This window comes from Gorilla gorilla, chromosome 12 (genome assembly GCF_029281585.2).
Source record: "Gorilla gorilla gorilla isolate KB3781 chromosome 12, NHGRI_mGorGor1-v2.1_pri, whole genome shotgun sequence".
In the NCBI taxonomy this organism is placed as follows: Eukaryota; Metazoa; Chordata; class Mammalia; order Primates; family Hominidae; genus Gorilla; species Gorilla gorilla.
Window position 1 is genome coordinate 102,696,129 of NC_073236.2, and position 23,253 is coordinate 102,719,381.

Here is a 23,253-nt window from a genome sequence, read left to right on the forward strand (position 1 = left end):
TATGCCCATTTCTCTTATAACAGCTTAATGATAGTAGCTGTGGAGCACAACATAGCAATTCCTTTGAACATTTTGTATTTGTGATAGGATTTTTATCGTGGCTTTTTTTTTTTTTTCTGTTTTTTTGAGATGGAGTTTCATTCTTGTCGCCCAGGCTGGAGTGCAGTGGTGTGATCTTGGCTCACTGCAACCTCTGCCTCCCAGATTCAAGCAATTCTCCTGCCTCAGCCTTCCAAGTAGCTGGGATTACAGGCACTCGCCACCACACCTGGCTAATTTTTGTATTTTTAGTAGAGACGGGGTTTCACCATGTTGGCCAGGCTGGTCTTGAACTCCTGACTTCAGGTGATCCACCTGCCTTGGCCTCCTGAAGTGCTGGTATTACAGGCATGAGCCATGGCACCTGGACTTATCATGACTTTTGAAAAGCCAGGAGTTGACTGTGACTGCCTGGGGTGATATGTTATGTTGGACTCGCCCTGGGAGGAGTGAGAGGACTACTCTTTGTGAGTCGAGAGTTTCTGCCAAGTGGATCTTTCTTATTCAGAAGGAGAGAATCAAATTTGTTTTATTGTCCATTTCACAAGTGACATTAAAGGGAAAGGAGTGGGGAGGCGGGGGGGTGGGGGTTGAGCATGAAATGTCAAAATAACAGTGGTTTTTATCTTTAAGGTTTGGCATGGATTTTAAAGAAATAGAATTAATTGGCTCAGGTGGATTTGGCCAAGTTTTCAAAGCAAAACACAGAATTGACGGAAAGACTTACGTTATTAAACGTGTTAAATATAATAACGAGTAAGTAGTAAATGTTTACATTTTTTTGAATGGCAAGGTACGCTGAATCTGCACTATTCTTTTTTATGCTTCTCTCTTCTTTATTAGGGTATCATTTATTTCTTTCTGATCCTCATTAAACATTTCATTCTACCAAGAGGAGTTTGGCTTACTCCGAGATGATCTCACTTTACTGTGGTTATTTCAATAAAAATGGATATACCATTGATCATCCTTTTGGTGCTATCTTCAGAAATGAAGCTATAGAGTCATTTGCTTTAAAGTGACATGCAAATTCATGAAATGCTCCATATTTTAAAAACCGTGGCACCAGATAGAACCTGTCATTACCCACAAAATAGGTGATCTTTGAGATGTTCTAGTCTTACCTTCTTATTTTATAGATGAGGATACTAAGATCCAGAGATGTGAAGTGATTTTGTCTAAGATAAAAGCTAGATGGTAATTGTTCTCTGGTTGTCTGTTATTGTATAAGGCACTGCTCCAAAATGCAGTGCTTAAAAACAGCAATTTATTGTTGTCTCTAATGGTTCCATGGGTTGATTGTGCTCATCTGGACAATTCTCACTTGGGGTCTCAGAGGGATTTGCAGTCAGTAGTCATCTGAAACCTTGACTACAGCCTATCTTAGGCTGGATATCCAAGCTGGCTAGCAGTTGACACTGGCTGTGGGCTGGAAGTTCAGCTGGGACTGTCAATCAGAATACCTCCACATGGCCTCCCTATGGGGATTGGGCTTCTTACAACTTGGTGGCTGGGTTTCAAGAAGGATTGTCCCCAGAACAAGTCATCCAAAAGATCAGGAGTGAGTGGCAAGGCTTCTTTTGACCTAATCTGAGGAGTTCCAGAACATCACTACCATCAAGTTATATTGGTTAAACAAGTCACTGAAGCCAGCTTAGATTCAAGGGGAGGCCAAATAGGCCCTACCTCGTAATTTGTCACTCTAGGGGATGAGTTCTAAGAATATTATTTAGGGACTGGGTGTGGTGGCTCACGCCTGTAATCCCAGCATGATTTGGGAGGCCGTGGCAGGTGGATCACCTGAGGTCAGGAGTTCAAGACCAGCCTGACCAACATGGAGAAACCCCTCTCTACTGAAAATACAAAATTAGCTGGGTGTGATGGCGCATGCCTGTAATCTCAGCTTCTCGAGAGGCTGAGGCAGAAGAATTGCTTGAACCCGGGAGGCGGAGCCTGTGGTGAGCCCAGATCACGCCATTGCACTCCAGCCTGGGCAACAAAAGCGAAATTCCCTCTCAAAAAAAAATAAAAATAAAAATAATAAAAAGAATACTATTTAGGGAGGCTGAGGTGAGTGGATCACTTGAGCCCAGGAGTTTGAGACTAGCCTGGGGCAACATGGCAAAACTCCATCTCTACAAAAAATACAGTAATTAGGCCGGTGTGGTAGCCACGCCTGTAGTCTCAGCTACTTCAGAAGCTGAGGTGGGAGGACCATTTGAGCCTAGTAGGTGGAGGCTGCAGTGAGCCGTGGTCACACCACTGCACTACAGCCTGGGTGACAGAGTGAGACCCTATCTCCAAAAAAAAAAAAAGAATGTTATTCAAATTATGGATTTATATCCAAGAAGATATAAATCACAGTGTCATTCATTAACAGTAAAAAGTTAGAACAAACAAAATATCCAGCAGTAAAGAAATGAGTATATATATTTTGTTCTGTCCCCTGATCAATGGCTGTTTTGCAGCCATTAAAAATGACTGGCTGGGCCAGGCATGGTGGCTCACGCCTGTAATCCCAGCACTTTGGGAGGCCAAGACAGGCAGATCACGAGGTCAAGAGACTGAGGCCATCTGGCCAACATGGTGAAACTCTGTCTCTACCAAAAATACAAAAATTAGCTGGGCATGGTGGCGTACGCCTGTAGTCCCAGCTACTTGGGAGGCTGAGGCAGGAGAATCACTTGAACCCAGGAGGCGGAGGTTGCAGTGAGCCAAGATCGCGCCATTGCACTCCAGCCTGGGCGACAAAGCAAGACTCTTCTCAAAAAAAATGACTGGCTGGGTGCAGTGACTCAGGCCTGTAATCCTACCACTTTGAGAGGCCAAGGCTGGTGGATTACTTGAGGTCAGGAGTGCGAGACCAACCTGGGCAACATGGAGAAACCCTGTCTCTACAAAAAATATAAAAACTAGCCGAGTGTGGTGGTGTGTGCCTGTGGTCGTAGCTACTAGGGAGGCTGAGGTAGGAGGATCGCTTGAGCCCTAGGGGTGGAGGTTGCAGTGAGCCAACATTGCCACTGCACTCCAGCCTGGGTGACAGAGTGAGACCCTGTCTCAAAAAAAAAAAAAAAAGGAAGAATCTAAAATAACATTATTTTAGGATTGTCAAAGTATCAGTAATATTTTTTATTTTTGCAAATTTGTGTCATATACCTTAAAACTTCTTGCATTAAAAAATAAAATTGTAAAATGATTATTCTTCCTCATCTTTGAAATCTCCAATTTATTTACTGCACTTAGCATGGAATTTTCTTAGGTCTTGGCGACACATCCCTATAAAGCCTTCCACCATCTCACCTTCTCTGCATAAGTTATCCTCTTTGTGTATATTTGCCACACATTGAAAATCCTGAATTAGGTACTTCACACTGCCTGGGTTACCTAGCCTTGCTGCCTAAATGTGGTTTGCTTGTGAAATCCAAAGATTTTAACACAAATCTAAGCAAAACATAATGTATGATTTAGCTATGAAAAATTGCACTGGCTGGGTCCAGTGGCTCATGCTTGCAATCCCAGCACTTTGGGAGGCTGAGGCAGGTGGATTGCTAGATCCCAGGAGTTTGAGACCAGCATGGGCAGCGTGGCAAAACCCCATCTCTACAGAAAATAGAAAAAATTAGACGGGTGTGATGGTGTGCTCCTGTGGTCCCAGCTACTCAGGAGACTGAGGTGGGAGAATTGTTTGAGGCTAGAAGGTTGAGGCTGCAATGAGCCAAGATTGTGCCACTGCACTCCAACCTGGGTGACAGAACAAGACTCTGTCTCAATAAAATAAATGAATGAATTAATTAAAATAACATCACTGGCATTTCAAGAGTACTACAGATGATTTTTAAATTGTCTGATGTTTGGCATTAAGTCGCTGCCTTTTATTTATTTATTTTTTGAGACAGAGTCTTGCTCTTTTGCCCAGGCTGGAGTGCAGTGGTGCAATCTTGGCTCACAGCAACCTCCGCCTCCTGGATTCAAGCGATTCTCCTGCCTCAGCCTCCCAAGTAGCTGGGATTACAGTCATGCGCCACTGTGCCCAGCTAATTTTTTTGTATTTTTAGTAGAGATGGGGTTTCACCATGTTGGTCAGGCTGGTCTTGAACTCCTGACCTCGTGATCCACCCACCTTCGCCTCCCAAAGTGCTGGGATTACAGGCATGAGCCACCGCGCCCGGCCACTGCCTTTTATTTTATCTTGAGAGTGAGAACTGCTATGTTTTTTTTCAGTATGTTCACTTTTTCCTTTTGAATGTCCTGGCTTCCATTCTAAAACTATGTGAGAACCACAGCAATGGTTTAATAAGGGAATGTAGACAGTTGTCTATTACATGAGGTGTTTTGTTGTTGTTATGAGGGATGTACACTGACACTGCCATGTTCCCTGTTCCTTTTAACTAGGAAGGCGGAGCGTGAAGTAAAAGCATTGGCAAAACTTGATCATGTAAATATTGTTCACTACAATGGCTGTTGGGATGGAGTTGATTATGATCCTGAGACCAGTGATGATTATCTTGAGAGCAGTGATTATGATCCTGAGAACAGCAAAAATAGTTCAAGGTAACTAAAAATAAATTCTCATAGCCATAATAGGATGGAAGGAAATTGTTATTTACTATGTATGGGCCACTGGATAAGGCTATTAATCATCACGATTAATAATCACAATTCCCTCTGAGAGACACTGTTATCTCTCCATTCCGAAGGTAAGGAGAAAGTGAAAATCTCTTCCTTGCTCCTCCTCTTGCTGCAGACTTGCTCTCACAACCCTCTGTTACATCCTCAGCTGTCTGCAAAATCTCAGGTTCAGCTTTCCTGACTCCATTGTTTAATGGAGAGCCTTGTTCACGTGCCGGCTTCAGTGCAGGCTGTAAGTGTAGTCTTGTGAAGAGAGTTTTAACATATAGATGCTGCATCTGGGGGCTCCCTCCTCAGCTACCAACACTTTTCTGTCCCTCTCTTAGGCTGTGATTGGTGTGGTGCCGTCAAAGGGTCTCTTTGGAATGTAACTATACCACTTATGCTGGGGTGGTGGGGAGTGAAAATATTTTTAAGACCACAAGCTGAGATGGGGGCACCCTCATGTTTTATGTCAGTTAAGCCATTGCCAAACAACTGGAGATCCTAAAGAGCTGGCATCTGTCTTTGAAAGTCACCCAACCTATTATGGGGACAGTCCTCTCACTAAAATCCTGAGGCTAATGGGGTCCCATTCATTCATTTTCTCCTGCCCCACCTCCATCTCTCCATGTCGTGTAAGTGAGAACTTTATCATCAGTTCAGGAGTTATTGACCGTCAGCATACAGGACTTCAGCTTTCAGCAAATTCTTGGCTACCTCTTCCTGTTTTCAAGCTGACATACATACAAAGAATATAAATGAATATTGAGGCTAACTTAATTCAGAAAAAAAATAAAACGTGGTTAGCAAAAAAAAAAAAAAAAAATCAAGCCTCCAATTTATGTATCTTAGTAATTTGTTGGCACTTCTCTTAGAGTACCTTCCCTATTGTTTTAGGTTTGCTTTCCCTTTACTCTCTCCTATTAGACTATTATCCCCGTGACAGCAAGGATAAAGTGTCTAACTGATTTTCTCATCTCTAGGTGCCTTTCATGCTTAGTAGATCAATGGTGAATTAAAAGGTTTCAAAGTCACTTTATATAATAATGAAATTTAGTTTCCTGCATTGTATTCATGTTCCTGTTTCTATCTGTTAGCAATGGTGATTGCAGATCTTCAGCAATAAAGAATGGGTGGCTTATTTTTTTTTTCTTCTCTTTTTTTTTTTTTTTTGTTTTTTTTTTTTTGAGACGGTGTCTCGCACTGTCGCACAGGCTGGAGTGCAGTGGTGCAATCTTGGCTCACTGCAAGCTCTGCCTCCCGGGTTCACACTATTCTCCTGCCTCAGTCTCCTGAGTAGCTGGGACTACAGGCGCCCGCCACTACGCCCGGCTAATTTTTTGTATTTTTAGTAGAGACGGGATTTCACCGTGTTAGCCAGGATGGTCTTGATCTCCTGACCTCGTGATCCACCCGCCTCGGCCTCCCAAAGTGCTAGGATTACAGGCGTGAGCCACCGCGCCCGGCCTCTTCTTCTTTTTTTTTTGAGACAGAGTCTTACTCTATCGCTCATGCGGGAGCACAATGGCGTGATCTCAGCTCACTGCAATCTCTGCCTTCTGGGTTCAAATGATTCTCGTGCCTCATCCTCCCGAGTAGCTGAGACTACAGGTGCCGCGCCACCACACCCAGCTAATTTTTGTGTTTTTAGTAGAGGTGGGGTTTCGCCATGCTGCCCAGGCTGGTCTCAAACTCCTGAGCTCAAGCAATCTGCCAGTCTCGGCCTCCCAAGGTGCTAGGATTATAGGCGTGAGCCACCGTGCCCAGCCCAGCTCATATTTTATAAATTAGCTAAACAAATAAAGCTCTGGACATCCGGGAACTTATGATTGAAATAAAAAATGGCCTATTATATTTTGATTCAAATTTGTTTATTATATTTAGATTTCTATTTTGTGACATGTTTTGGGGTTCTTTTTTTTTTTTTTTTTTTTTTTGTGAGACGGAATCTCGCTCCGTCACCCAGGCTGGAGTGCAGTGGCGTGATCTCGGCTCACTGCAAGCTCCGCCTACCGGGTTCACGCCATTCTCTTGCCTCAGCCTCCCCGGAGTAGCTGGGACTACAGGCGCCCGCCACCACGCCTGGCTAATTTTTTGTATTTTTAGTAGAGACGGGGTTTCACCGTGATCTCGATCTCCTGACCTCGTGATCCGCCCGCCTCGGCCTCCCAAAGTGTTTTTGGGGTTCTTAAGAAGATAAAGTATAAGCTTTTAAAAAGTTATGAACAACTTTAAAAAGTTGTAAAAAAATTTTTATAAATTTATATTTATTGTTACTTTTAACATACTGTGAATTTTATACCCAGGTCAAAGACTAAGTGCCTTTTCATCCAAATGGAATTCTGTGATAAAGGGACATTGGAGCAATGGATTGAAAATAGAAGAGGCGAGAAACTAGACAAAGTTTTGGCTTTGGAACTCTTTGAACAAATAACAAAAGGGGTGGATTATATACATTCAAAAAAATTAATTCATAGAGATCTTAAGGTAAGTGGAAAATGTACTTTATTAATTGATATATATATATATATAATATTGTAATTTTAAAATATATCTTCTCAGCTGGGCACAGTGGCTCACGCCTGTAATCTCAACACTTTGGGAGGCTGAGGCAGGCAGATCATCTGAGGTCATGAGTTCGAAACCAGCCTGGCCAACATGGTGAAACCGTGTCTCTACTAAAAATACAAAAATTAGCTGGGCATGGTGGCGTGCGCCTGTAATCCCAGCTACTCGGGAGGCTGAGGCAGGAGATTCGCTTGAACCTGGGAGGTGGAGGTTGCAGTGAACCAAGATTGTGCCACTGCACTCCAGCCTAGGTGAAGAGTGAGACTTGTCTCAAAAAAAAATTATATATATATATAAAATAAGATAGATATATTTTTTTTCTCTAGTTTTAGAATAGTGGTTGATTGATAGTTATGAGAAAATGATATCTGAACATTTCCATGCAAATAATTACTGTGAGTGGCACAGCCAACTGGCTGCTCTGCCCCTGTTCCTCCTGCCTCCTCTAAGTGACTCAGCCTTATTTGAGAGGCAGAGGGGACTCTGTTGACTGTGGCTTTAGGAATATGGTTCCCTAATCTCTCAGTCATTACTCTCGAGGGCTGTCACAGCTACTGGGTCCAGAGTATAATACTGTCTTGGTTAAGCATTTCAACCCCATGATTGGAAAATTGCGGTAATCCCGGACTGGGAAAGTGTATCATCCCTTAGTATTTTCATTTTCCTCTGGCTTTTATGGTCTGGACAAGGAGTTTCCCTATTTTTTACTTCTCATTAAAATGACAGAAGGTGAGAGACAGAATAGCCCTTCACAGCCTTTCCTCCATTCCCTATTCCCTGTGACTTGCCTAAGCCTGTCACAAGCTGGCCGTCCTGAATCCTGTCCCTGGACCTTTGCTCATGTTCTTCTCTCTCATGGGACACTCTTCTGCCTGCCCCCTTTGGTTGTAATTCCTTTACTGAGCCTTTCCTGATCACTCTGGAACTGCCTTTTTCTGTTCTAGGCAGAAGTACCTTATTTATGTGGCTATCTGCTTATCCCACCCCTCTAAAACAGCAAGGAATAAGGAATGAAACAAAAAAATTCCTTGAGAGAAATAAGTTCCCATATACACAGTTGTTTATTGGGCTCAGAGAGGAATGAGTAGCCCTCAAAAGGTATTGTTTCCGTGGTCTGCCCAGGGGCTGGATGTCTGATGCATTGGTGTTTTGAGTCTGTCTGGTTCCAATATGTCTCTTCTACAATATCTGAAGTTGTTCTTTGAAGGTGGAACATTGTCAGAACTATTTCAAAAGGATAAATGTAGAGTTGGTTATGCTTTCACTTTGGGATAAATCATACATATAGTTAAATAACAAATAAGCACAATTATTTCTATATAAAATAATTTGCAAATAAATGCAGAAGTGTAGGCATTAAGCTCCTAGTCTTCAGAATGAATTAGCAAAATTCTCACTGGTGCCTACCCACTTACCTGCCAACTATGCCCCGCACCGTGTGTGCCCTGTGTCATGGACTGATCTTTTCTTGTGTCTATTTGCAGAGAGTTTTTACTCTGGCTACAGTTGCTCAAGGGTCAGACTTTATTATTCTTCTTAAATTTTTAATTTTTTTTTTTTTTTGAGACAAGGTCTTGCTCTTTTGCCCAGGCTGGAGTGCAGTGGCACAACCACGGCTCATTACAGCCTTGACCTCCTGGGCTCAAGCAGTCCTCCCACCTCAGCCTCCTGTATAGCTGGGACCACAGGTGTACACCACCACACCTGGCCATTTTTGTGTGTGTTTTTTTTTTGTAGAGACAGGGTCTCACCATGTTTCCGAGGCTGGTCTCAAACTTTTAGACTCAAAGTGATCCTCCTGCCTCAGCCTCCCAAAGTGCTGGCATTCCAGGTGTGCTCCACTGCACCCGGCCTCAAGCTTTGATACTGAGACTTCTTTCATCTTCTATAACTTTTCAGGCTCTCACTACTACAGTTGTTGATTTCTCTCCTCTAAGAAAAGATACAATGAAGGTGTACAATTTTGGGGTTGTGTTTTGCAAAATAGCAGCTGTAGGTGGTTTTGCCAGAGAATGGTCTTTACCTAATACAGCCCCTCTTACAAAAGTCTCCAAGTGTTTACCACTTCCTGTTGGAATCTTAGGAACTAGACCAAAGGCGCTGGGAAGGGACATAGGGGTTTCTGGAGTGAGGGCATCTTGTGGAAGGCTGCTTCTCTCTAAAATGTTCAGTCTCCTAAAGCCCAGGCTCTGGTCATCCTCAGCCTGAGCATCAGTCCTGTTCCTGTGCCTCCTATGTGAAGTTTGCACCCCTTTTATATGATCTACAACCCTATATTTTGTCTAATCATATTATAACTGATTAGACAAAATGTGGCATTATTGGTTTTATTTCTTTTGTGTTTTACAAGATCTCACTCTGTTGCCCAGGCTGGAGTGCAGTTGTATGATCTCAGCTCACTGCAGCCTCGACCTCCTAGGCTCAAGCAATCCTCCCACCTCGGCCCCCCACATAGCTGGGACTACAGGTGCAGGCTACCGAGGCAGGCTAATTTTTGACATTTTGTAGAGACAGGATTTCGCCATGTTGCCCTGGTTGGTCTCGAACTCCTGAGCTCAAGTGATCTGCCGACCTTGGCTTCCCACAGTGTTGGGATTACAGGCATGAGCCACCATACCCAGCTTCTTTTTCTTTTCTTTTTTTCTTTTTTTTTTTTTTGAGACAGAGTCTCCTCTGTTGCCCAGGCTGGAGTGCAGTGGAGTGATCTCGGCTCACTGCAACCTCTGACTCCTGGGTTCACGCGATTCTCCTGCCTCAGCCTCTCGAGTAGCTGGGATTACAGGCGCCTGCCACGATGCCCAGATAATTTTTTGTATTTTTAGTAGAGACAGGGTTTCACCATGTTGGCAAGGTTGGCCTTGGACTGATGGGCCCACACTGTCTGCCCACTTCAGCCTCCCAAAGTGCTGGGATTACAGGTGTGACTCACCACGCCCTGCCCACTTCTTTTTAATGAACTACAAAAAGTGATGTGATATTTTCACTAGATAGCCTCATCCAGCTTAGATATTTACATGGCTTCATAAATTCAATTTTCTGTTTCTTAGAGTCAGGTGATAGCCTTATGTGGGACTAGCAGTTTCACTTGCAATCCTGACATATTCCTACACATTGCAACTTGAACATAGCATAGGAATGTTTTCTCTCCACATCCACTCCACATCTGTCTACAGCTTTCCATCTGTATTACTGGTGTTAGGCTCCAATCTGACTGTTAATTGAATTCTAATCCAACTGCTGATTGCTGTATGAGCCGTCATCTCAAGCTGGCTTCTCGGAAGCTCCTCCTTCAGCCTTCCCTGGGTTTATGGTCTCTTCCCTCTTAGGTCCTTACTAGGTAGGCCCTCTCATAAGTATGTTATCCCGTAGAGTCTGTGTGTTTAGCCTAAGATTGTATTAAAAGTCCAGCCTTTTCAAAAATAGCAAAATATTAATTTTCTCATCAACTACCTTCCTGTTTTTGTGGTCTTTAGAATATTGGTCAGTAGAGCTGGGTGTGGTGGCCTGTGGTCCCAGCTACTTGGGAGGCTGAGGTGGGAGGATTGCTTGAGCCGAGGAAGTCAAGGCTGCAGTGAGCCATGATCATGCCACTGAAATCCATCCTGGACAACAAAATGAGACACTGTCTCAAAAACAAACAAAAATAATATTGGTCAATACGTCCTATGGGCTGGGCGTGGTGGCTCATGCCTGTAACCTCAGCACTTTGGGAGGCTGAGGTGAGCAGATTGCTTGAGGTCAGGAGTTTGAGACCAATCTGGCCAACATGGTGAAAATCTGTCTCTACTAAAAATACAAAAAAATTAGCCAAGCGTTGTGGCACATGCCTGTAATCCCAGCTCCTCTGGAGGCTGAGGCGGGAGAATTGCTTGAACCCAGGAAGCAGAGGTTGTGGTGAGCCGAGATCATGCCACTACACTCCAGCCTGGGTGACAGAGCGAGGATCCATCTTACAAAACAAAACAAAACAAAACACCTCCCTTAAAAAAAAAAAAATCTGCTTAAAGAATTGCATGGATAAAAATATTTCAGAGCTAGTTATTAGCTTCCAGTTAACTTGGTATGCTTTCATGGTGGAAGGGATGTGTTTGTTAAGAAGTTGTCAGAGGCTTAGAGAAAAGACCCCCAAGAGAAATTCTGCACAGGCTAATCTGCACTATTGTTCGGAATGGACCCATTCCGAGAATCTCAAAGTTGGAATGGATCTTAAGGATGTCTGCTTCAGTCCCTATCAGATCATGGACTCATATTTGCAACATTTCCTCAAGTGGTTGTTCAGCCCTATCTTGGGATGGGGAACTGTCTAACTCCCATTCTTTGGACAACACTATTAGGATATTAGGCTATTTTAAAGCTAATCTTTAGGTCATTTCCACCCTATAGTCCTGGATCTTTTCCCTTGGACCATGCAGAGTGAATCCACCTTGCACGTGACAGCTTTTCAGATATTCGAGGGCAGCTGTGCCCAGAGCCACCTCTGGTGTCAGCTAAGAAATCCTTACTTCTGGCCGGGCGTGGTGGCTCATGCCTGTAATCCCAGCACTTTGGGAGGCCGAGGTGGGTGGATCATGAGGTCAGGAGATCGAGACCATCCTGGCTAACACGGTGAAACCCTGTCTCTATTAAAAAAAAAAAAAAAAAAAACTAGCCGGGCATGGTGGCGGGTGCCTGTAGTCCCAGCTACTTGGGAGGCTGAGGCAGGAGAATGGCATGAACCCAGGAGGCGGAGCTTGCAGTGAACCGAGATAGCACCACTGCACTCCAGCTTGGGTGACAGAGCGAGACTCCGGCCCAAAAGAAAAAAAAAAAAAAAGAAATCCTGACTTCTTTCAGCTGGCATTTTAAAGACCAGTGATATTAAATTCCCTGATTTTGGCTACCTGTGTAAGGGTAAAGGTCTTATAAATAATATAAAAATAGTCTTTTCTGTATATAATTAAGACGTGGTAATAGTATGTTAAGTTGGTACATGTAAGTTAAATTTTTTTTTTTCATAGCCAAGTAATATATTCTTAGTAGATACAAAACAAGTAAAGATTGGAGACTTTGGACTTGTAACATCTCTGAAAAATGATGGAAAGCGAACAAGGAGTAAGGGAACTTTGCGATACATGAGCCCAGAACAGGTAAGGTCTCTTTCCTGTCTGTCTATATTTTACTTCTTTTATTTTGAAAATTATAAAAAGAGTAGGCACTACTTATATAATTAAAACTGTACAGAAGTATATACTGAAAATTTTCCTTACCATTCTTTTCTACCCCTATTCTTCTTATCAGTTTATTCTTTATCCTTTTAGATAATTTTCTGAGTTATAAAAACATACAAACACAAATATACACCCAGATTTTTTTTTACATAAACATATATATGCGTACATTTTTTCAAGGACTTATTTTGTTATTTTGTGACTATATAGCATAATTTCTCCATATTAGTTCAAGTAGATCTGCCACATTCTTTTTTTAACAACTGTATTATATTTCAAAATATGGAGATACCATAATTTAACTATTTTTTTTAATTTAATATTTTTTGTTGTTGTTCTTGTTTTGTTTTAGAGACAGGGTCTTGCTCTGTCACGCAGGCTGGAGTGCAGTAGTATGATCATTGCTCACTGCAGCCTCAAAATCTTGGGCTCAAGCAATCTTCCCACCTCAGCCTCCTGAGTAGCTAGGACTCTAGAGGCACATACCACTGTGCCCAGCTAATTATTTTTATTTTTATTAATTATTTATTTACTTATTTATTGTAGAGACAAGGTCTCACTATGTTTCCCAGGTTGTATTTAACTATTTTCTTATCGAAGGGTATTTCTTTAGGTTGTTTACAACTTCATACACTTAGACATTCCTCCTTATTTTGGGTCTCAAGAACAAATAATTCTATGATAATCTGTGTTAGACTTCTTGAGGTAAAGTGATTGGAATAGATTGACAAGTGCATTTCAAACTTAATTGCTGTTTAATTGTCATTCTAAAAAAAGTGATTCTAATAATACTGTCCCGTCAAAATGTATGAGAATACTGCATCATCATACTCTCCAGTGGTCAGTTTTGGGTAGTGTGTTGAATTAGGAGTATCTTGCTATTTTAGTTTGTATTTTCCAGATTTTTAGTAAGGTATGCCCTCTTTTCATATATTTACTTAAACATTTTCTGCAAATTCTCTACTCATATCCTTTCCCAGTTTCTCATAATTAAGTTCTCATTTTCTTGTGTATCTGTAAGGAATCTTAATCTACATTGGGTGTTGATCCCGTATCTGTTAACTATATTATAGAATTTTTCTCCTTGATTGTTACTTCTTTGTTTATAATGCCATTTGTGGTACTGCAGCTTTTTTTTTTTTTTTTTTTGAGATGGAGTTTTGCTCTTGTCACCAAGGCTGGAGTGCAATGGCATGATCTCAGCTCACTGCAACAACCTCTGCCTCCCGGGTTCAAACAATTCTCCTGCCTCAGTCTCCCAAGCAGCTGGGATTATAGGTGCCCACCACCATGCCCAGCTAAGTTTTGTATTTTTAGTAAAGACGGGTTTCACCATGCTGGCCAGGCTGGTCTCAAACTCCTGACCTCAGGTAATCCACCCACCTTGGCCTCCCAAAGTGCTGGGATTATAGACGTGAGCCACCAAACCCAGCACTGCAGCTTTTAAATTGTCATATTTATCAATACGGCTGCTAGGTTTCTCATTTTTATTTTGGAGGCTTCTATTACAAGATTATGAAAATATTTTTTGGTTTTACTAACATAAAAATTAACTGCAATTTGAATTAACTTTTGTTTATGTATGAGAAAGGAATATAACTTGATTTTCCCCATGTGAATATGCAGTTGCTTCATCACTACGTGTTAAGCAGTTAATTATTTAAATGCTATTTTAAGGAAAATTCATAGAGACAGAAAGTGGAGCAGAGGTTATCTGGAAGAAGGGAGGAATGGGAACTTCTTGTTTAATGGGTATAGCTTCTGTTTGGGGTGATGAAAAGTTCTGGAAATAGATAGTGGTGATGGTTATACAACATTGTGAAGGTAGTTAATGCCACTGAATTGTAGGCATAAAAATGGTTAAAAGGGTAAATTTTATGTTATGTCTATTTTACCACAATGAAATATTATTTTATCATATATAAAATTCCCACACATTCATAGATGTGTTTCTGGACTTTGTTCTGTTTCCTTAATTTATTTTATATTTCTCTCTTTAATATTATGCTATTTAGATTATTGTAGCATTATAAACTAGGCTTTAGTATTTGAACAGCAGGACCTGCCACATTATTCTTCAATTTAAAAATGCTCTCAGCTGTTCACATTTACAATTCCAAATGAACTCTGTAATCACATTGTCATCTTCCATAACTGGTTTTGAGGTTTTGATAGCAATTGCATCAAATTTGAGGATTCAGGTGAGGAACATTGATATCTTCATATATTTGAGACTTCTCCAAAATTGGTATTTTCTCTCACTTATTCGAGTCCTCCATCAGTCAGCTTTTGCCAGACTATGCTGTGGTAACAAATGACCCCAGTTTCTTAGTGGTGCAGAAAATACCAAGGGTCTATTTCTTGCTCACATGACAAGTCGGCAGCAGTCTGTCTGGCTGCAGTTTTGCTCTGAGTGTCTCCTTCATTCCAAGACCCAGGCTGTAGGAAAAATGCTATCTGAGTCACTGCCGTCCTCAAGGCAGAAAGCAATGGCAGAACCTTGTGATGGCTTTTACATGTTCTGCTCAGCAGTGGCATACATCACTAAACATCATTGCCCAGAGCAAAATGCATGGCCCAGCTCAAGGCAGTGAGGGTGGAGAAGAGTAATCCTCTCACTAGGAGGCCAGTGCAGCATTGGGGGCAATCATACAACCTACCTCAAAGCCACTTTTATACTGTTCAAAATCTATCTATATATAGAGAGAGAGGGAGAGAGAGATTTATTATGATATATATATATATATATATATTTTTTTTTTTTTTTTTTTTTTTTGAGACAGGGTCTTGCTTTTCACCCAGGCTGGAGTACAGTGGCACAATCATAGCTCACCACTGCGCAGCCTCGACCTCCTTGGCTCAGGTGATCCTCCTGCCTCAGCCCCCTCAGTAGCCAGGACCACAGGCTCAAACCACCAACACCTGGCTACTTTTTTTTTGTATTTTTTGCAGAGACTGGGTTTCACCATGTTGCCTAGGCTGATCTTGAACTCCTGGGCTTAAGCGATCCACCTGTCTTGACCTCCCAAAGTACTAGGATTACAGGAATGAGCCACGGCACCTGGTCATATTGTTTATATTTTTGAAGCTTTCTCCAGAATCTGTATTGCATTTTGCTATTAAAATGAGATTCTGTGCTTGAACCCGGGAGGTGGAGGTTGCAGTGAGCTGAGATCGTGCCATTGCACTGCAGCCTGGTCAACAGGAATGAGACTCCATCTGAAGAAAAAAAAAAAAAAAAGAAAAGAAATTCCATATCTCTAATTTGTTATTAGTGTAGCCGTTAATTTTAAAAATATATATCTTTATTTTTAATTGTGGTAAAATATACAAACATAAAATTTACCACCTTCACCATTTTTAAGTGTAGTTTAGTGGCGTTAAATGTGTTCACATTGTTGTGCTTTCATCACCACCATACATCCACAGATTACTTTTCATTTTGCAAAACTGAAACTTTACACCCGTTAAAGAACTCCTACTCTCCTCTCCCTACAGCCCAATCAACTACCATTCTACTTTCTGTCTGTATATTTGACTATTCTAGATGCCTCATGTAAGTGGAATCGTACAGTATTTACCCTTTTGTTACTGGCTTATTTTACTCAGCATAATATCCTCAAGATTTATCCATGTTGTAACATGTCAGAATTTCTTTTTAAGGCTGACTAATGAATTCCATTGTATGTATACACCACATTTTGTTTGTCCATTTATCCATCAATGGACACTTAGGTTGCTTCCACCTTTTGACTGTGGTGAATAATGCTGCGGATGAACATGGGTGTACAGCTGTTGAGTTTTAAATATTTGTCTCATATATAGTCTCATTATTTGAATGTGATTTTTTTTGGGTTGATTGCTTTTATTTTTCACCTTTTGGGTTGTTTATCCTATTTTAATTTCTGATTTGTAAATGCCCGTTAAAGATTATTTTGCTGACAATACAGCTCTCAAAATGTCTCTACTATTTTGTCATCCAAGAATAAATATACTGAGCTATCTGATGGTTTGAGAGTCTAGAATGGAGAAGGCATGCACTTTTTCCTTTTGGGGAGCCAGTTGGCATAAAAAATATAGAACACAATAGGCCAGTGGCTCTCTTTAACCTCCCGCTGCTTTCAGTATCTCCTGCATCCTGTATTGCTGCCCTCACACTATTTGGTTAAAAACATTCATCATTGTACTTTACTTTTTATTATGTGTGTGTGGTTTTTTTTTTCCATTTAAAAACCTTTTGTTGGCTGGGTGCAGTGGCTCACGCCTGTAATCCCAACACCTTGGGAGGCTGAGGTGGGCGGATCACCTCAGGTCAGGAGTTCGAGACCAGCCTGGCCAAGATGTTGAAACTCCATCTCCACTAAAAAAAAAAAAATACAAAAATACAAAACTACAAAAATGAGCCAGGCGTGGTGGCACGTGCCTGGAGTCCCAGCTACTCTGGAGGCTGAGGCAGGAGAACTGCTTGAACCTGGGAGGTGGGGGCTGCTGTGAGCCGAGACCACGCCACTGCATTCCAGCCTGGTGACAGCGGGACTCCGTCTCAAAAAAAAAAAGGCAACATTTTGTTGAGGAACAATTTATACACTATAAAATGCACAGATCTTAAGTGTATATTTTTTCGTTTTGACAAATGCGTACACCTCTGTAACTTATAAGCCTATAAAGATATAGAACATTTTGCTCCTTCAAGCTCCTTTCCAGTCAGTGCCTCCTCACCACTGATCAGAAGCAACCAGCACTCTGAGTTCTATCACCATAGCTTAGTTCTTCCCGTTTTTGACCTTCATATGAATGGAATCATACAGTAGGTACTCTTTGTATTTAATTTCTTCATTCAAAATAATATCTTCTGGAAAAACTTTGTTGCTCATACCGGCAGAGAATTCCTTTTTATTGCTGAGTTGTAGTCCATTGTATGAATATGCCACAACATGTTTATCCATTCTTCTGTTGTGGTCCTTTGAGTTGTTTCCAGTTATGGAATATTGTGAATAAATACGCTATGAACAGTTGCAATGCAAGCCGCCTACTGGGTGCTATTTTAACTGCTTTACCTGCTGCATCTCACTCTCACAATCAAACTCTGTGGTTGATACTGTTGTTATCCTCGTTTTATAACTGAGATTATTCCCATGTTGATCGTTAATTTACACAGAGGATTCAGCTATTCGGCAGTACAGATTTGAACCTAGGCAGTCAGACTCCACAGATCTTGCTAATAAATAGACATTGTTTTGTGGTGTAAGATGTTTTGGTCAAATAACTTTTTTGGGCTTTAGAAGGCTGGATATTTATGTAAGGAGCGTAACAAAGGTAAATCTATTTTGGTCTCTTTAGATTTCTTCGCAAGACTATGGAAAGGAAGTGGACCTCTATGCTTTGGGGCTAATTCTTGCTGAACTTCTTCATGTATGTGACACTGCTTTTGAAACATCAAAGGTAAAATTATCTCAAAGAAAGGATTAAACAAGAAAAATTACTGACTACCACCTTCAGAGTGCTGCTGCAGACAGTTCTTGCCCTCATGTGAGGATGGGCTTGAGCATATTAGTATCTGACTGCAAATGAAATATGAATTTTCTGTCTTTCAAGGTTTGGCAGAGACCAAACACTTTCTTAAAGACCAAAAACTTTGATCTTCCCTGGAAGGTAGTACATCTCATAAGACTTGTAAGACTTGTCAGTCAGTAACATTTTATTGATTGACTGCTTTGTGTAAGACACTGTGCTAAGTGCTATAAGGGTTGCAAAAATAAACAAGCCTTGGCTGGGCGCGGTGGCTCACCCCTGTAATCCCAGCTTTGAGAGGCCGAGGCAGGCAGATCACTTGAAGTCAGGTGTTCGAGACCAGCCTGGCCAACGTGGTGAAATCTCATCTCTACTAAAAATACAAAAATTAGCTGGGTGTGGTGGCGCACACCTGTAATCCCAACTACTCAGGGGGCTGAGGCAGGAGAATCGCTTGAACCTGGGAGGCGGAGGTTGCAGTGAGCCAAGATCACACCACTGCACTCCAGCCTGGGTGACAGAGTGACATTCCATCTCTAAATAAATAAATGAATAAAGCCTTGTTCTCAAGGAGCTTATTTTCTAAAAGGGAAGATAATATAAGAGAATGCCATAAGCATTTTAGGAGAAGGCATGAAGTCTGTGGAAGCAGCTGGGAGGGAGATCTTTCCAGCTGTAGGGACTTAGGTTTCATGGAGACATCTAAGCTGGGCTCTGAAGGATCTGTTGGCTTCTAATAGTCCAAAACAGAAAAGTTGATTCTAGCATGGAGGCGGGAATGTACAGAGTGTATTTGGGGACAGCAGGCAGTGTAAGTTGTATTGGAGTATATAAGTTACAAGGAAGTAGTGGTTGGTGAGGCTAGAAAGATAGGTTGGGCTAACTTGAGGAAAAAATGTGGATCTTCTTGCTTAGACAGTGGGGAGTCACTAAAGGCAGTAGGCAAGTGGATATCCTACTCTTTTTTTTTTTTTTTTGAGATAGAGTTTCACTTTTATTGCCCCGGCTGGAGTGCAATGGCACGATCTTGGCTCACTGTAACTTCTGCCTCCCAGGTTCAAGCAATTCTCCTGCCTCAGCCTCCCAAGTAACTGGGACAACAGGCGTGCACCACCATGCGTGGTTAATTTTTTTGTATTTAGTAGAGATGGGGTTTCACCATGTTGGTCAGGCTGGTCTCGAACTCCTGACCTCTGGCAATCCACCCGCCTCGGCCTCCCAGAGTGTTGGGATTACAGGTGTGAGCCACTGCACCCAGCTGGATATCCTACTCTTAAGCTCAGGAAAGGGAACTTTCCTGGAGTCAATAACCTTATCCTCTGTAAAACAGTTAGAAGTACCTATCACTTAGGGTTCCAAAATGCATGAAGGGAGATTGTAAAGATGATGCACTTAACACTTCATGTCGTAATGCAAGGATGGTTATTAGATTGGGGGTAGTGTAGGAGAGAGGGAATCCTGCTTGCTTCTTGGCTAAAGGACTTTCCCAAAAATCTGGAAATATCCTACATTTCAGGTATTCCTCAGCCTTTAGTTCTGTTTTTCCTCCCAAGTAAATAATTTCCTAATATACACCTATCATTTTTTTTTTCAGTTTTTCACAGACCTACGGGATGGCATCATCTCAGATATATTTGATAAAAAAGAAGTAAGCACTTGAAAATCATCAGAATTTTATTTATTTCAATGTTTTATTTCTTACTATTGACTCTCACTGTCATTGCAGAAAACCCTTCTACAGAAATTACTCTCAAAGAAACCTGAGGATCGACCTAACACATCTGAAATACTAAGGACCTTGGCTGTGTGGAAGAAAAGCCCAGAGAAAAATGAACGACACACATGTTAGAGCCCTTCTGAAAAAGTATCCTGCTTCTGATATGCAGTTTTCGTTAAATTATCTAAAATCTGCTAGGGAATATCAATAGATATTTACATTTTATTTCAATGTTTCCTTTAATTTTTTTACTGTTTTTACTAATCTTTCTGCAGAAACAGAAAGGTTTTCTTCTTTTTGCTTCAAAAACATTCTTACATTTTACTTTTTCCTGGCTCATCTCTTTATTCTCTTTTTTTTTTTTAAAGACAGAGTCTCGCTCTGTTGCCCAGACTGGAGTGCAATGACACAGTCTTGGCTCACTGCAACTTCTGCCTCTTGGGTTCAAGTGATTCTCCTGCCTCAGCCTCCTGAGTAGCTGGATTACAGGCATGTGCCACCCACCCAACTAATTTTTGTATTTTTAATAGAGACAGGGTTTCACCATGTTGGCCAGGCTGGTCTCAAACTCCTGACCTCAAGTAATCTGCCTGCCTCGGCCTCCCAAAGTGCTGGGATTACAGGGATGAGCCACCACACCCAGCCTCATCTCTTTGTTCTAAAGATGGAAAAACCGCCCCCAAATTTTCTTTTTATACTATTAATGAATCAATCAATTCATATCTATTTATTAAATTTCTACTGCTTTTAGGCCAAAAAAATGTAAGATCTTTCTCTGCCTCACATAGCTTACAAGCCAGCTGGAGAAATATGGTACTCATTAAAAAAAAAAAAAAAGTGATGTACAACCACTTTGGAAAACAATTTGACATTATCTAGTAAAGTTGAATCCATGTATACCCACATAGCTATCAATTCTATTCCTACATACGTGCTTACAAGAATGTCCATAAAACCCTGTTTATAATAGCCAAAAGAACAGGGAACAACCATAATGCCCATCAAAAGAAGAATGGATTAAAAAAATTATATTCACACACAGGAGTACTATATAGTATTGAAAACAATTGAATTACAGCTAAATGTAATAACGTAACACAATACAACTCTCGGAAACATAATGTTATGGGAACAAAGCAGGTTTTCAGAAAATATATGCAGAATAATTCCATTTATATAAAGTTCCAGAGCATGCAAAACGAAATCATTTTGTATAAAAAACCCAACAAATGTGATGAGACAACAATGGGAAGGAAGGGAATGAGAAATATTAAATTCTGGATGGTGGTTATCTTTGAGGGAGGGGAATGATGTGATTGGGGAAATGGACTTTCAAAGGTAGTGGTAACTTCCTTAAGCTGGATGGTAGGTCCACTAGTGTTTGCTGCATAGTTATACATTTTATCTTAAATACATTTTGTATCTATTGTAATAACCGCTTTAAAGACAACCGTGCTGTAAGGCAGTAGCTAAAAACAGAAAATAGTCCATCGGGAAGGGTGAGATGGCTTTCTGCTGAGGACAGGGCTAGAAGTGACAGCCCAGTGGGCCTTCCAACTATATGCCAGGGTGTTAGATGAGTAGAGAGGAGACCACCCAGGAAGTCTGGACAAGGGGTCTGGCATGAGCTCTGGAGAAGATATATTTGAGGAACATTCGGTATGCTAGTTTGTTGTCCTGAATTGCTGTAGAGAAGATAATTTAAATTGCATCTTAGAAGACGACCCTGAGGGTTAATTTCAACTTAGGGCAATTGTTTTAGTTTGTTTCTTATTGGTTTAAATGGATACTTGAGGCTGGATAATTTATAAGGAAAAGAGATTTATATGACTTACAGTTCTGCAGGCTGTACAAGAAACATGGCACCAGCATCTGCCTCTGCCCCGGCTGCTTCCACTCATGGTGGAAGGTGACGGGGAGCTGGATGTGCAGAGATCATATGGCAAGAGAGGAAGCAAGAGAGCGAGGGAGAAGGTGCCAGGCTCTTTTTAAATAACCGGCTCTTGAGGGAACTAATAGATTGAGAACTCCTTGCTTCTCCTCCCCAGCACACCCCACCCCCAGGGACGGCATTAATGTATTCATGAGGGGTCTTCCCCCATGACCCAAACACCTCCCATCGGGCCCCACCTCCAACACTGGGATCAAATTTCAACATGAGATTTTGGGGGACAAACATCCAAACTATAGCAGCAACCAACTACCATTCTAAAACTTCCATGTGATTTTAGGATTTTAAAAAAGGGCCAAATTTAGGTTAAGCAAAAAGTGAAAATACAGTAAGAGAAAATAGTTTTATAAAGGCTTTACAAAGTGTTCATAAAGAGCAGTTCATACATTTTTCACGTAACGTTCATCAATAGATGCTAAAACTATTGGATGAAAAGCTATTGTGGAATAGGATCTTCACAAGGATTTAAATATAATCCTACAGAAGATATATCAATTATACAGGGGAAAATGTACCTTTACAATGGTCACCACAATAACCAAGTGATTCAATTTAGCATCACCCAAGGTGGAACACCCTAACATTATGCCCCTCCTGATGTGACTTAAGAATTTTACCTATTTAGTTTTCTTGCACAAAGTGTTAAACTGGAATTTAATCATGAGGAAATTATTAGACAAATCCTGAATGTAGTCATTTTATAAGATGATTGACTTGGGCTTCTCAAAAAGTCAGTGTCATGAAAAAAAAAAAAAGGGGAGAGACTTGTAAGATATAATGACCAAATGCAATGTTTGAATCTTTATTGTATTCTGGATATTTAAAAAGACAAAAGCTGGACGCAGTAGCTAATGCCCGTTATCCCAGCATTTTTGGGGGGTCAAAAGGGGAGGATGGCTTGAGCATAGGATTTTGAGACTAGCCTGGGCAACACAGTGAGTTCTCATCTCTACAAAAAATCAGAAAATTAGCTGGGCATGGTAGTGTGCATCTGTGGTCCCAGCTACTTGGGGGGGTGAGGTGGGAGGATCACTTGAGCCTAGGAGGTCAAGGCCACAGTGAGCCATGATCATGTTACTGCATTCCAGCCTGGGTGACAGAGTGAGATCATATCTGAATAATAATAATAAAAAAAGCAACAACCCAGCAAACAGCTATAAAGATATCTTTGGGACAATTGAGAACATTTGAATATAGACTGCATATTAGATAACAATGCCAAATAACTGTTTTCTCAGGTGTGATAATAGTATATGTAGAAAATGTCTTTTTGTTTTGTTTTATTTTGTTTTTGTTTGTTTGTTTGTTTTGAGACAGAGTCTCACTCTGTCGCCCAGGCTGGAGTGCAGTGGCACGATCTCGGCTCACTGCAACCTCTGCCTCCCAGGTTTGAGTGATTCTCCTGCCTCTGCTTCCTGAGTAGCTGGGATTACAGGTATCTGCCACCACTCCAGGTTAATTTTTTCTATTTTTAGTAGAGACGGAATTTCACCATGTTGACCCAGCTGGTTTTGAACTCCTGACGTCAGGTGATTCACTTGCCTTGGCCTCCCAAAGTGTTGAGATTACAGGCATGAGTCACCGCACCCAGCCAAAAATGTTTTTTTAGGCAATGCATGCACAAACATTTAGAGGCCAAGTGTGTCATG

At 41.3% G+C, this 23,253-nt stretch overlaps 1 protein-coding gene across 4 annotated transcripts in view; it reads left to right on the top strand.

Moving 5' to 3' along the window:
* EIF2AK2 (eukaryotic translation initiation factor 2 alpha kinase 2) overlaps positions 1–20,660 on the top strand; it is a 52,720-nt gene extending 32,060 nt beyond the window's left edge. For 2 of the 4 annotated variants that reach the window (XM_063695442.1, XM_019020593.4), the window contains exons 11-17: positions 673–795; positions 4,432–4,590; positions 6,957–7,137; positions 12,216–12,344; positions 17,766–17,867; positions 19,531–19,584; positions 19,663–20,660. In XM_063695442.1, the coding sequence (XP_063551512.1) occupies positions 673–795; positions 4,432–4,590; positions 6,957–7,137; positions 12,216–12,344; positions 17,766–17,867; positions 19,531–19,584; positions 19,663–19,785 (871 nt within the window). In that variant the 3' untranslated portion in view covers positions 19,786–20,660. 4 annotated transcript variants of the gene reach the window in all.
* The last annotated feature ends 2,593 nt before the right edge of the window (positions 20,661–23,253 follow it).